The sequence below is a fragment of the Marmota marmota genome, unplaced genomic scaffold (assembly GCF_001458135.2).
Source record: "Marmota marmota marmota unplaced genomic scaffold, marMar, whole genome shotgun sequence".
Taxonomy (NCBI): Eukaryota; Metazoa; Chordata; class Mammalia; order Rodentia; family Sciuridae; genus Marmota; species Marmota marmota.
Genome location: NW_025999900.1, coordinates 66,012,745 through 66,027,429, shown reverse-complemented (window position 1 = coordinate 66,027,429; position 14,685 = coordinate 66,012,745). Strand labels below are relative to the sequence as shown.

General features: G+C 40.8%; 1 protein-coding gene across 1 annotated transcript in view; it reads right to left on the bottom strand.

Moving 5' to 3' along the window:
• Positions 1–14,479, bottom strand: part of Dync1h1 (dynein cytoplasmic 1 heavy chain 1) — a 63,014-nt gene extending 48,535 nt beyond the window's left edge. The window contains exons 1-9 of the mRNA XM_048799537.1: positions 14,461–14,479; positions 14,354–14,359; positions 11,962–11,965; positions 6,628–6,717; positions 3,449–3,622; positions 2,973–3,228; positions 2,455–2,641; positions 747–1,018; positions 422–649 (exon numbers count right to left, since the gene is read on the bottom strand). Of these exons, the coding sequence (XP_048655494.1) occupies positions 422–649; positions 747–1,018; positions 2,455–2,641; positions 2,973–3,228; positions 3,449–3,622; positions 6,628–6,717; positions 11,962–11,965; positions 14,354–14,359; positions 14,461–14,479 (1,236 nt within the window). The remainder of the gene's footprint in view (positions 1–421; positions 650–746; positions 1,019–2,454; positions 2,642–2,972; positions 3,229–3,448; positions 3,623–6,627; positions 6,718–11,961; positions 11,966–14,353; positions 14,360–14,460) is intronic.
• Between the last annotated feature and the right edge of the window lie 206 nt (positions 14,480–14,685).

Here is a 14,685-nt window from a genome sequence, read left to right as displayed (position 1 = left end):
GGAAGGAGGGAGGGAGGGAGGTAGGGAGAACATAACGAATCTGGACTGAAATGCTTAATACATAATCCATCGCTCTTCAAGACGACAATAACATGAAGAAGATGGGCTCCAGGGAAAGAACCATTCAGTGCCAAGCAAAAAGCAGGATTTTTTTTTTTCATCAACAGGCATTTAGATGGCACATGAAGAGCTCTTTATTTATTTATTTATTTAGATGCCAGAGATTGAACCCTGGGACATTTAACCACTGAGCCACATCCCCAGGCCTTTTTAAAAATTTTTTTTAAATTTGAGACAGGGTCTCGCCAAGTTGCAGAGGCTGGCCTTGAACTTGTGATCCTCCTGCCTTAGCCTCCCCAGCACTGGGATTACAGGCTCGCTCCACCGTGCCTGGCACAAATCTTTAGAATGCAAAACTCACCTGTGGCCTGAGGACTCTGACGATGACAGCTCTTAGTTGCTCGTGCTGGCGTCTAAATTTTCTCATTTGATCGAGGCGAGCTTGAAGCTTTCTGTGAGCAGGGTTAATACGCCACACCATCTTCAGATTTTCTTCCCTTTTTCTCTTGACAATGTCTCTCAACAACACCTGAAGCTTCTCATATTCATCATCCCAAGTTTGAAAAACTTCAAAGCAAGCTACCATAACCTAGGATAGGACATGAATCCAGGAAAAGAAGTTTATTATTAAAGCATGCTTTTACCTCATTGCTCCAAGATTGGTTTTCTAATATAGTAAAGCTTACTTTTTCGAATTCTTCATAAGCAACATGCATCAATTTTCTAGTGCCCAATACTTTGAGTAACTGAGAACTCAAGTCTCTTGAAATTGCTTCTACCAAACGCAGTGCCCTCTGAATGGGATATTTTGTGTTTCGGATCTTTCTCAAGTGGGTGAAAATGGCTACAAGCGCCTGCCGTATCTTGTCCAGCTCAGTGGCAGACAGTAAGTCATTCAGAGGGAAATCTTTCATTAGAGGATTGTAGTCATTCACTGTTTCCAAAGCTTGTTTTAGACCTAGATTGACAGATAAACAGTTAAAGGTCTTCATATAAAGTAATATTAAATAAAGGAAAACGTACCCTTACAAGGGAATGGTCTGATGTTGCCTGGGGTCCAGTGACACAGAAACCTCCTAACATCTGAGAAAGGAATGCTGTTAGCAGGGTAACCCTGGTGTGGCCCTGGGTTTGCTTTTTTTAAGAGTAAAATCAACTCATATGCACTCTAAACACTGTGGGCAGTTACCTTGTGGATTTTATTTGCATTCTATATCATCTGCATATTCTACCAATTACAATTAAGTTTAGAGAAACTAAAGTTTTGTCATCCTTGAAAACACTAAGATTTCCTAAGGCTCAGGTGAGGGGAGCGTGTTACTGACTTCTCTTCCTGGCATAAGATTTAGAAAGAAATAAAAATTTCACATGTGTTAAAAAAAAAAAAATTGAAGTACACGTTTCAGCGGTAGTGACTGCCCAGACAATGTGTACAATGTGACTAACAGAAGGTTTTACTTGGAATCTCCTCTAACATTTAAAATGTGGGTACCATACCTTTTACGGGGGGCTAGGGAGAGGAACATGAAAAGCAATCTTTTTTATTTTTTGGTTCTGGAGATTGAACTTGGGGGCACTTTACCACTGAGCTACTTTCCAGCCCTTTATATTTTTTATTTTAAGACATGGTCTTGCCTAAGTTGCCCAGGCTGGCCTTGAACTTGTGATCTTCCTGCTTCAGCCTCCCAAACGTCTGACACTATAGGTGTGTATCACTGCACCTGCTTGTGTTCATGACTTTGTCTAGTAAGTATCTGTGGGCATAGACTTGTAAAGAAATGCCTCACAGTACCTGGTCATTCAAACATTTGTGTCCCCAGTATAATGCAAAATCACGCTGTTCCATACTCGGAAAGTGAAATTTACTTTGACTACTCAGAATAGGGAAGTAGACAGAGGGGAAGGCAGCAGGTAAAAAGAGGAAGAGAAAGCAGTACCAACGGCTCTTCTTCCACAGCCCCCTGGGCAAGGAACTTCTGCTCAGTTTAAACATTTTGCCATTATAAAAAGCACAACTGACTTTATACAAAAAAAAGTGCAACCCATATAAGAAGGCAAGCAGCTGAGAAGCAGGAGGGACACTCCAAGCTCACTGAACTAGTGCCTGGAGACTGCTTCATGTTCTCAAAAGCCCTGGAGGGAAGAAGGTATGTGGGAAAACCATTTTAATTCCTGGAACTGAGGGAAAGATGAGACAGGATGCAAGAGGGAAAACTGAAAAAGAGTACAGGGTTGAGGGTGTAGCTCAGTGGTAGAACTGGAAACTGGTATGAGTGAAGCCCTAGGTTCCATGCCCAGCACCAAACACAGTATTTATTCATTTTCACCTAAATGACCATATAAAAGACCTCACAAAACCAGACCAACAACTTATCAGATCATTGTGGTTTTCACCTGTGTCTGTGTCAAAACTGACAGTGGCGTGGAAACGCTTGCCGTGCTTCAGGATATCCAGAGTCAGGAGAACTTCTGGGCTCTCCCGCTTCTCCTGGATGCGGTACAGTGCACGCTCCAAGTTTAGCCAAAAACTGATTTCCTGTAAGGCTGTTCCTGATGCAGGATCTCGATCAAGTTTGGTCACCTTTTAAGACAATAACATTCAGGGGTACTCACTATTTAAACAGAGAAGGAAAAGTATCATTAATGAAACACATTACAACTTAATTTTTATACCTCAAAGTCAAAGGCATGAGCCTGCTCAAGATCAAAGCTATCTCAGGGTTAACATTAAACTGTTCAAACTGCATCTGACCACTCCACCCAGACCAGGGCTGACCCTGTACTGAGCATGCCCAGAGGCAGGAGGGGCCCCACCACCAGCTGATCACTTACTGACAAAGCTCAGAAGAGTCCCCCATAGGTATTAAAGAGCAACACATTTTACACAATATGTCTCAATAACGGGTTCTTACTTTTTGAATTTCTCGGATCCACCGGTTAACTCCAGATTGTAACTGATTGAGAAAAGTTGGGTCTTCAACTTTATCTCCAAAATCTGTAACTTTGGGCTTTTCTCCACGTTCATAACACTGCTTTGCAACATTTGTAATAATTGGGTGGATTGGAAGGCTGATTTCTGGAATCTCAATGTTCTGCTGTAAGTGCAGGAGTCCCATTTCAAGTTCTGCAATCTTTTTCTCAACTGAAGGAGCCATTTTATCACCATCCCTATAAGACAGGAAACATTAAAAAAATTAGGGCATGACTTGTCTCCAGAGATCCTGCTATTTCAGGTCTGTCAGGTATTAATAATACCACATTTATTAATGAAAAGGAGCTATATCCTGTTGATTTCCCCTCCCAGGCCTGAGTTTCACATCATCTCCTACACTGCCATGTTTACACATGAAGTGGATGCGACACAGACCATAGAGGGAAATGGCTTTACCTGTCTGCTTTGCCAGACTCCCTGATATAGGACTTAAAAAACGGAGCCACGGCGTTGCTGATGAAGGAGTGTAGCGTCTCATATGGTGAGTCTTCACTGAGAGTGAGCACGCGCAACTGAGAAGACACCGGCTTGTCTGCGTCGATCACAGGGGTGCGTTTAATGAATGCCAGGCTGGAGAGAGTGAGCGAGGAGTCAGCACAAGAGTCTCATTCCTAATCTGTCTTAATAACTGCCGCCTTTGTGTGCATATAAATCAAAACAATTTGCTTGTTCAACTTAAAAATCACGTAAGATCATACTGAACTGCTGCTTTCTAAGAATGAAACGTACTGCCTATCCGCCTTTCTTTACCCACCCAGTGAGAACTAGTAGTTCAGGGTTGGGGTTAAGGGTGTTCTCATGAAACCAGGCAAAGGCTGTCTCACACAAGCTGGATTCTCAATCTTGGCCTACAGCCGACCTCCCCTGTCAGCTGTGCTACCAGCCCACACACTCTCAGGTCTGATCTCAAGCTCAGCTGTATTGCTTGCACACTGCACCAAGTCATGCATCAGCTTCAACAAGCAAACTGCCCACAAGCTGAAGGGGCAGCCCAGGCTCCCCTTCACCTGGCCCTGGGAGTCCTCTAGCTCCACCTCCACATGTGTGCTACACCCCACGAGGACAAAAGCTAACCAGGCATCTGGTTCTTAAATCTCATGTGCTTTGTGTCTTTGCTTAAGAAACCTAAACTCGTCTGCTGAATGTCTCACATGTTTCGTGTCTTTGCTTAAGAAATCTATACTCGTCTGCTGAAAGTCAAGGTAACTCTCAACTCAATTCTGGCATGACCTCCTCCATGGGCTTCCCCTAATCAGGAGCCAACTCCAATCTCCATGTTTCCATGATGTTTTGCCAAGTATTATAATTAGCTGAGCATCTGCCAACCTCCCTCCCAAAGACCATGAGCTTCCTGGAAACAGGATCTGGGTTTATTTCTTTGTATACCACACCATACCTGCTGCTATACCTTCCATTCCAAAGCACTCATGGTTAATTGAAAAGGTCTTGTAAACCTCTTCAGTGCCTTGGCCAGTACGTTATAGATAATACTTCACATTACTCTAAAAGACCAACGAGTTACTTTTATGGCACATTAGGAAGAAACAAAGTCACAACAGTATTCCTGCCCAAAATGTATACTCTGAATCTAATCATGAGGAAGCAGCAGACAAATCCAGTTATGGGAGTCTGTAACTCTTAAAAAAAAAGAAGCAAAAAAAAGTCAATTTATGAAGGCACAGAAAATCAATGGCAAAGTGTTATCTAGACTGGATTCTGATTGGGAGAATTATTAAAAGGGGCATTATTAAACTTGTCCTATAATTAGAGAATAATACTGTGTTTCCCGCATTTGATAAGGCTACGTGCTTGTTCTTAAAAAATACACCCTGTCCAGGTGTGGTGGTGCATGCCTATAATCCCTGCAACTCTGGAGGCTGAGAAAGGATTACAAATTTCACACCAGCCTGGGCAACTTAGCAAGATCGTGCCCCCAAATCAAAAATAAAAAGGAATGGGGCTGTAGCTTAGTGCAGAACACCCTGGGTTTAATCCCTATCACTACCAAAACAAAGGTCACATTCTATCTATTATCCATGCAACTCTTCTGTAATCTTGAAATTAATTTTAAAAAATTTAAAAAGCTTTAGGGCTGGGGTTGTGGCTCAGTGTAGAGCACTTGCCTAGCACTTGTGAGGCACAGGGTTCGATCCTCAGCACCACATAAAAATAAATGAATAAAATAAAGGTTCATCAATGTCTAAAAAATATTAAAAAAACCCCAAAACTTTAGACAGCCAATGCAAAATAAATTAATATTTACATATTTAAATTTGAATCTGTTTATTAAAGTACAAATTAGAGCAATCTTTCTTGAAGGTGGGAAATCTGGTAATATGGATTAAAAACAATAACGTTACTTTGCAACTGAATTAATAATGCTACCTTTAGGAATCTATCCCCGAAAGAATCAGAGCTGAACATAAAAATGTTTACTAGTTATTTATAATAATGAAAAAATCAGATATAATCTGAGAATATTAGTAGATGTGTAAAGTATATTTTAGCTCAAACGTTAAGATGAATATCGTGAGGTGCAGTGGCGTACACCTATAATCCCAGCAGTTTGGGAAGCTGAGGCAGGAGGATTGTGAGTTCAAAGCCAGCCTCACCAACTTAGCAAGGCCCTAAGCAACTCAAGTGAGACCCTGTCTCTAAATAAAATACAAAACAGGGCTGGGGATGTGGCTCAGTGATCTAGTACCCGACTTCAATCCCTGATACAGAAAACAAAACAAAACAAAACAAAACACGGGGGGCTGGGGATGTGGCTCAGTGGTTGAGTGCCCCTGAGTTCAATCTCTGGTATTAAAAATAAATTAAAAAAAAAAAAAAAAAAAAAGCTGGGGTTGTAGCTCAGTGGTAGAGTGCTTGCCCAGCATATGTAAGGCACTGGGTTCAATCCTCAGCACCACAAAAATAAACAAATAAAATAAAGGTATGCTGTCCATCTACAACTACAAAAATAAAAAAAACAAACAAACATAATTATCATGATACTGCAATTAAAAAATATCTTAAAATTTACATTGACTTGGAAATCCCCATAATTTGATGACATGAAACCAAAGATAAGATACTGACATCAAAAACAGAAGGTTGGGGATGTGGCTCAAGCAGTAGCGCGCTCGCCTGGCATGCACAGGGCTCTAGGTTGGATCCTTAGCACCACATAAAAATAAAATAAAGATGTTGTATCCACCGAAAACTAAAAGAAACAACAACAACAACAAAAAAAACAGAAGTCTTTTTTTTTTTCTTTTATTTTTTGGTACTGGGGATTTAACTCAGGAGTGTTTAACCACTGAGCCACATCCCCAATCCTTTTTATAAATTTTTTATTTAAAGACAGGGTCTCACAAAGTTGCTTAGGGCCTAAGTTGCTGAGGCTGGCTTTGAATTCCTGCCTCAGCCTCTATAGTTGCTGGGATTACAGGCATGAGCCACTGTGCTTGGCTTAAAGAATAGAAGTCTTAAAGTTTTCTTAATAATGATTGTCTGAGTTGATGGACATTTACATTAATTTACAATTATAAATCTATAATCTGAAGTAATGGTATATTTGTCCTACTTACCTATTGGACTTGACTCCATAATGAATGTCTATGTTGATGTTGTAGGAAATAAATTCTTTTTCTTCTTCTCCTTCATCACCAACATCCTCTACAAATCATAAAAACATTATAGCAAATTCACGTCATTTCAATTTCTTACCAACTGCTTAGGGAGTTTTTACTGCAGCCCACCCCTAACCTGACATTTAAATCCTTGAAGACTTGGTGCCACCTATTTTCCCCTCCCACCCATTTTCTGAGTCCTGACTCAGTCCCTGACCTGCCATGTCACATGGAGGTAAGTAGTTACCTTCTCTGCTTATGCCAGGTGGTACTGGCCTGCCTGGGTGGCTGGAAGGATTAGCAGCAGGTGCCGGTGAAGCAACCGGGCAGGAGGGGCTGCCTGAGGGCAGTACGGCTGCACTCAACTTCTGCCAAGTTTTCACTATCCCTGCCCAGGAGCCCCGAATGCTGTGCTCCAAATATAGAAGGCCCTCTCCACCTCCATCCCTGAGTATATTCTGCTCTGTTGTTTACCCAGCACTCACTATGTGACAGGCACTTACACACATCATACACTGTACCCTAGTGGGTGGCATGACTGTTGTTATTCCTGTTTTCCAGGAATGAAGTCCAGTTAAATGGTCCACAGACCCTAGGCTGGAAAGCACCAAAGTGAGCATTCAGAGGTCTGTCATTCCAAAGTGCAGGCCCTTCACCCTGTCAAGAAACCCTCCAGGGGCTTGCAAGGGATTCACCTAGCCCTCCCCTCCACTGCACAAGCAGGAGTCACTTTACAAAGCTTTCTGAAATCAACAGTAAAAGCAGCCCCAAGATGCATGTAAATCAACTTTCTAAATAACTCAAAATCGAAATCAATAAGACAATTGTAAGAAGACAATCCAAACTTTTGCATCACAAGATACCTAAACATTCTAGTTATCTTTCCATGACACACTGTATGAAATCAGTGTTAGCAAAAATCACAATCTAGGAATTTTTTTGTTTGTTTCTGCTTTTGCAGGAATTGAACTCAGGGCCTTGCGCATGCCAGGCAAGTACTCAACCCCTGAGTTACATCCTTAGCCCAATATACAGCTCTATCTTTCAAGAAGACAATTCTTTGAAATTATTGTTTTGGTATAATTTTATGAAAGGGAGGAAGGAGTAGGTGGCAGAACATTCCAGCATGTCAAGTACTGTTTTTTAATGACCACTGTCTTTTTTTTCCTGACTTTTTAAAAATATAACTTTATTTTATTTATTTATTTTTATGTGGTGCTGAGGATCAAACCCAGGGCCTTGCACGTGCAAGGCGAGTGCTCTACCACTGAGGCATAACCCCAGCCCCCTGACCACTGTTTTTTTGGTGAGTTCAGACAGAGTGCCACAGAGGCCTTGAGCACAATTTGAGATACAAGGTGGTAGGATGCTGCCCGCCCAGCTCAGATACTGCTCGCCCACAGAAGAATCTTTGCATATCATCACGTCATCACCAAGTCTCACTGTTGGCATCTTGCCTCTCAGCTACAGAAAATGAAGTCTGGGAGAAACTTACTGTGGACAGGTATTTGAGAAGTGTCTCTTGTAGGTAAAGAACTTTGGTCCCTGGCTGTGCTGTGACCCACAGCACCTGCAATGTGGACTAGGAATACCAGACCTGACCACATGCCACCCAGAGCTACTGAGGCACAGGTGCCCATTCCATCCAGATCATGAAGGTGGAGGAGACTGCAGCCACCAAGTGCCACCAGCCAGGTCAAGCTTGCCCTATTAAGTCCTGCTGTAACCAGTGCAAGCCAAGAGGTCCAACATGCCCTCTAAGTGCCCTCCCACCCTGCGTCTACCCCCCCAAAATTCCTGTAGACCACCAAAACATTTTTAATTAAAAAAAAATATATAAACCACGGTTTCAAAAACCCTACACACATCAGTTTTTCTAACCATTCAAATGTGGCTGTACTACAAGAGAAATCATGAGGCCTGAGACCAGTCACACATGAGGACTGCCTTCAGTAAGACACAGCAGGTGACAAAGAACACAGAGAAACCCCAAACCAAACAGCCGTCCAGGGATGGGGTACGAAATATGTTCTTCCTCAGTTGTCTGAACTTTTCAGGATATTCTTCTATGATTTATATAAAAAAGGATTATTAAAATAACACTCAAGCAACATTCAATGGCACAACTAAAAAAATGATGCCAGTTTTCAATCCTTTCTCCCCCTCAGGGAGAGGCGCATCATCTACACAACAAGAAAAGATGCACCCTGGCCAGAGCTACAGTGCTGCTGGCACATTAGAGTCTGGGACGAGGCCCCATCCCCTGCGACAGCGAGTCAGGCAGCCTGGCAGATGCCAGCTGGGCACAGGAAGACTGCAATGCAGCAGAGTGCTGCCGTGTCTCCGGAAGGCACACCCAGTGACATCATCCTCCGACTACAACAAGGCAAACAGATGTTCCCTACTGCTTCCTTACACTGACTTCTGATGATGACACCTAATGGAAGTCATTATGAACCTGTCAGAGAACACACTGTGGACTAGTGGTTTTATGCATAGCCCTATTAAATACAGATGAAATGAATACATCTGAATCCTACTTATAGAATTTATTATGACATTGTTTGGTAAATTGCTATAATGTGTCCTTTTTGCCTCTCTGTAAATTATTAAATCATCCAAGTAATAAAAATGTGACATTTTACTTTTGTAGAAACATTTAAAAAATTGTTCATTGTTAAGTCCTAATAACAAAAAAGGGTCAATGCTGTTAGAAACTTATATACACAAATGCAATCTGCATGTTTCATCAGGTAATATGAGTTTCAGCAAAGCCTGAATCAGGTTCCTGATGCCGGATACAGTTTATGTTAACTCACACTGTACTGCCATGGGATAGTTACAGAATCAAAGTAGCACAGCAGCTCAGGAAGAGGATGCCCACAAGCTCCTCTGCTGCAAGCTGTGCTGCTGCACACCACGAAGTCCTACAGATATTCTGGTTACCTTCTGAAAGATTACTGATTTCCTAGAGATATTTGAAGTGACATTTAGCACTCATTTGTGTATACTTCTATTGAAAGACTAGTTTACTGTATTTTGAACACCCAGTGATTTACATCATTACATTGTCTTGCTTAATGAAATATAAAAAAGGTAACAGTTCAGTTACCTTAAGAATCATACTCTCTCCTGAGTAGAGAAGCATATTTTCACAAAGTATAGTACAGACACAGTCAGAAAAGGGATAAAGAGAAAACTCCTGGTAAAGAATGGGCAAGCCAGGCACGATGGCACTTGCCTGTAATCCCAGTGACTCAGGAGGCTGATACAGGGGGAATCACAAGTTTGAGGCCAACCTCAGCAACTTGGTGAGGTCCTAAGCAATGTAGCGAGATCCTGTCTCATGATAAAAAATTAAAAAGGGCTAGGGATACAGCTCAGTGGTTAAATGCCCCGGGTTCAATCCTGAGGGATGGGGACGACAAACAAACACAGGTGAGGTGCCCTTACTCTTCTCCTAATTGTCCCCCAGTCACAGAGCAAGTTCTTCTCTGTCCAGCAAAAGAGGTCATTCATTTCTTCTGGTCCCTGGTGCTCTGGTCGATCACCATCCACACCCGTCCTCCTCTTGATTTCCTCATGACTTTAGTTTTCCTGCTACTATTAGGGTGCTTTCTGTCACCTCCATGCCCTCCATTGGGTCCTCCTGAGAAGACATGACTGCCACAACCTTGTTCTCTGGCACAAGGCTAAGAACCTGGTGAGAGAGTCTTTTTTTCTTTCCCCCAACTTGAAAACTTCCATCAAAACATCCCCAGACAGGTGTGAAGGGAGAATTAAACCCCATATGTGTGATGTAAGAGGGCTTCATTTAATATTTCCAGAAAGGAAGAAGAATAAGGAATTAAAAAACTAAGTTACTAATATTTAAGAAACTTAAGACTTGGTGTTTTTAATTTAATACCAATTTCAAAAGAAGTAATTGATATAAAATAGACTAAAATGAATATTTCCATATTAATAGCTATCAAGGAACTGCACAGAGATTAGTTTTCAGAACACTCCTTCAAACATCATTCTCCCTGATGGGTCTTAAAATTCGAGGGTTTCTTTGGTTTCCTCCTTTAGGAAAGACAAGGACTAGACTCATTTCCTTGCTGTTCCCAGCCTGATGCCCTGAGGTGCTGATAACCAATTCCCAGCCATCTTTACTTTGTAAAAAGAAACGATTGCTGTTTTCCCTTTGCTGCACATAAATTTCATTTACTATGCTACACTATACATTCAATTTTCCCTTGCTGCAGATTGCTTTGTTTTCTAAGGGTGAGGAGCACAGGGTAGGAACGGCCCAAGCCAAGGGACTCCTGCCCAGTGCTACAAGACATTACTGTTTTATAGAAAACATTTCCTATTAATTTATTCATTGCAGCACTAACCATCTGAGGGCCAAGCTAAGGCCAGAAGCAAACACATGCTGTGATCTACCATTAGAAAATCTGGTATCTGGCCAGGCACAGTGGCACACGGAGACTGAGACAGGGGGATTGCAAGTTCAAAGCCAGCCTCAGCAAAAGCAAGGTGCTAAGCAACTCAGTGCGACCCTGTCTCTAAATAAAATACAAAACAGAGCTAGGGATGTGGCTCAGTGGTCGAGTGCCCCTGAGTTCAATCTCCACCACCCCCCCCAACATAAAAAAAATCTAATATCTGTAACCTGGAACTTTTTGAACACTGACATGAACCTCACAAAGCTTCAGATCTTGGAGAATTTCATATTTCAGATCAGTGATGCAAAAATCCAAAACCTGAAACAATTCTGGTCCCTAGCATTTTGGATAGAGGACAGTCCACTTAAACTGTATTTTTTAGTCATTAGTTTGCTAAATTTCTTCATTCTTTGTGAAAATTAAATCCTTAGAAAAATAATTCTTTAAAAAACCCACAAAATCTGGGCTGGGGTTGTGGCTTAGTGGTAGAGCGCTCACCTAGCTTGTGTAGGGACCCTAGGTTTGATCCTCAGCACCTATAACTAAAAAATAAATATCTAGAATAAATAAATAAATAAAATGAATATTTAGAATAAATAAATAAACCTACAACTAAAAAAATAAATATTAAACCCAAAAAACCATTTCCTATAAGGCTTCCTGCACTCTACGAATTGGATATTATAAAATGCTCTAGTTTCCGTTACCATTCCAGTCCCTAGCCATCTCTGTGATAACAAAGAGGAGGCAAAACCCCCAAATTACCTCTCAGAAGAAACTATGATTACAAGCTTAAAATAAGCAAGCATGAAAGGCAGCCTCAATTTTCTGTCATAAAGACAAAGTTCTACATCTAAGATACTTGAGTGAAACACACACACACCACAGGCACCCGAGCCTGGTCTGACTGCTGGCAGGCTGCAGAGTGCAGGAAAACATACCAGACACCACCCAGCCTCCTAGACAAACCCAACGAAAAACGCATGTCAAGTAAAAAGTGGTTCAAAACAGCACTAATGATGAGAAATGTCTAAGTGTGAATACCTATTTGGTCTCAATTTTACAAGTATACTATGGAGAAAATAATTTTCTGCAGACTAAGAATTACAGACAGACTTTCCTTTTTCAAATGAGAAGCTGTAACTTTCTGACTCTCTAATTTTTTTAAAAGAATTTAACTTTGATTTGTTTTTATGTGGTGCTGAGAATCAAACCCAGTGCCTCACCAGGGCTAGGCAAGTGCTGTGCCTCTGAGCCACAACCCCAGCCCCTGACTCTCCAATTTTTCACAAGTAAAATAAGCTGCTAAACTCACAACTTTCATTTCTATATTTTGAAGAAGGCTGAATTTTACAAAAGCTCACAGCTAGCCAGGGTAGCTTAAAATTTTTATACACACACACACATGTACATATACATACATATGTATGTATTTGGCTTCATATAAAAATGCTTCTATATTCAATACAAATGTTGGAAACTTTTTCCAAAAAAAATAGGGGAATAAAATAGAAAAAGCAATTTCCCATTAATGAAATATATTATGCTACTTTATGGTGGTTGGTGGTTTTCCATTTAAATAATTCTGATTTGTTTTCCCTATTAATGCAAGCCTACCCTTTCATTATAATCAACTATTGGATGCACATATTTGATTAACCGTACAAATGTCAAAATTAACTCATACAAACTACCCCAAAAAAGCCCTGCTAGCAAGAGTGCTAGGTCTGTACTCATCTAACTGTCCTTGTGTAAGAGCTGGGGTATAGCTTAGCGATAGAATGTGTACTTACAATGTCCAGGGCCCCCGAGTTTAATCTCTAGCACCAAAACAAACAACAACAAAAAAATAAACTCTCCTTATGTGGCCCAGATGGATGCTAATAAGACCAATGAGGCCTTATAGCATAAACTTGGATTAATTTAAAAATCTTTCCTTAGATTTTTGTAAGTGAAAAAGAAACTAAAGACAGGTTGAATTGACAGAAATACCTCAGGGAGTTTTAAAAACACAGGACTGAGGCAGCATTTCCATTTTAGACAGTCTCATTCCTGACTCGACTTTAAAAAGTGCAAGTCATTGTGGAGCCAAGATTTGGATGACTGGATGTTCTTTGCTGAACGGAAGAAAAGCACACAATTCAAATATGCCCCCCACACCTGCAATAATTTTAGCAAAGTTTAATTCTAAGATGTTTGAAAAAAAGAACTACTGATGATCTTTCTAGAAGCAAAGAGCAAAAACTTGCAATTTTTTTTTTTCATAAAAACAAATCATGACCCAAGGTTAAAAAAAAAAAAAAATCACTGATTTTAAAACATAAAGAGTGCAATAAAAATATGATAAAGAATTAGCTATGGTCAAACTACTCAAAATATAATAATTTTAAAAACTAAGATTTAGGGCTGGGGATGTGGCTCAAGCGGTAACACGCTCGCCTGGCATGCATGGGGCGCTGGGTTCGATCCTCAGCACCACATAAAAATAAAATAAAGATGTTGTGTCCACCAAAAACTGAAAAATTAAAAAAAAAAAAAAACCACTAAGATTTATTTGAAAAATGACCAGAAAGACATGGGCCAAAATGCAGTCAGTGGTTCTATTGGGGTAGAAGAATTCAGGTGATTTTTATCTCATGTATATGAGAGAAACATGGTTTTTGTCAAGAGTGGATGAGTTTTCTTTTCTTTGTGATGCTGGACATGAAACCCAGGGCTTCATGCATGCTAGGCAAGTGCTCTGACACTGAGTGCTTGATTTTTTTTAACACATGATTTACATACAGGAATACATTACCCCAAACATGACAACATTAATGCTTTAAACATGCTCAAACAGCTTATTTGCTTTGAACATTCTATAGGGATATAAGAAAACTATTCTTTCATACCCTCAGAACCTCTGGCCCAAAAGAAGGCTGCAGAGAAGCATCTCTGAATAAGAACAGCCTCTGAAAGAAACAAACTATCACAAAGGATCAAGCTTGTGAGGCACAGAGGGCAGGTAGCCTGGGTTCTCTATGGCCAGCAACCCACAGCTTTTTGAAATTTCAAGAAACTTGCTGGCAAACATTTTCAGACAATCTCCAGTCTCTGGGTGCTAACCTTGAAACTGACTTGGATATCATCCCTGGGATCCCAGATGCAGATGGATGGTGCCACACCCATTCATGAGCTTGTCTCATATGCTCTCCATCTACTACAAAGTGTTTTTTTAAAGAATCAACAAAAAGGGGCTGGAGGTGGTGTCTCAGTGGTGGAGCGCTTGCCTAGCGCTGGGGTCGATTCTCAGCACTGTATACAGATAAATAAAATAAAGTTCATCAACAACTAATGAAATATATTTTTAAAAAAAATCAACAAGTAGGCCAAGCAGGCATGGCGGCCCACGCCTGTAATCGAAGTTGCTCTGGAAACTGAGGCAGGAAGACTGCAAACTCAAGATCAACCTCAGCAACTTAGCCAGGCCCTAAACAACTTGATGAGACTTTTGTCTCAAAATAAAAAGGGCTGAGGATGTGGCTCAGTAGTTAAATGCTCCTGGGTTCAATCCCTGATACAAAAAAAAAAAAAAAAAAAAAACCCG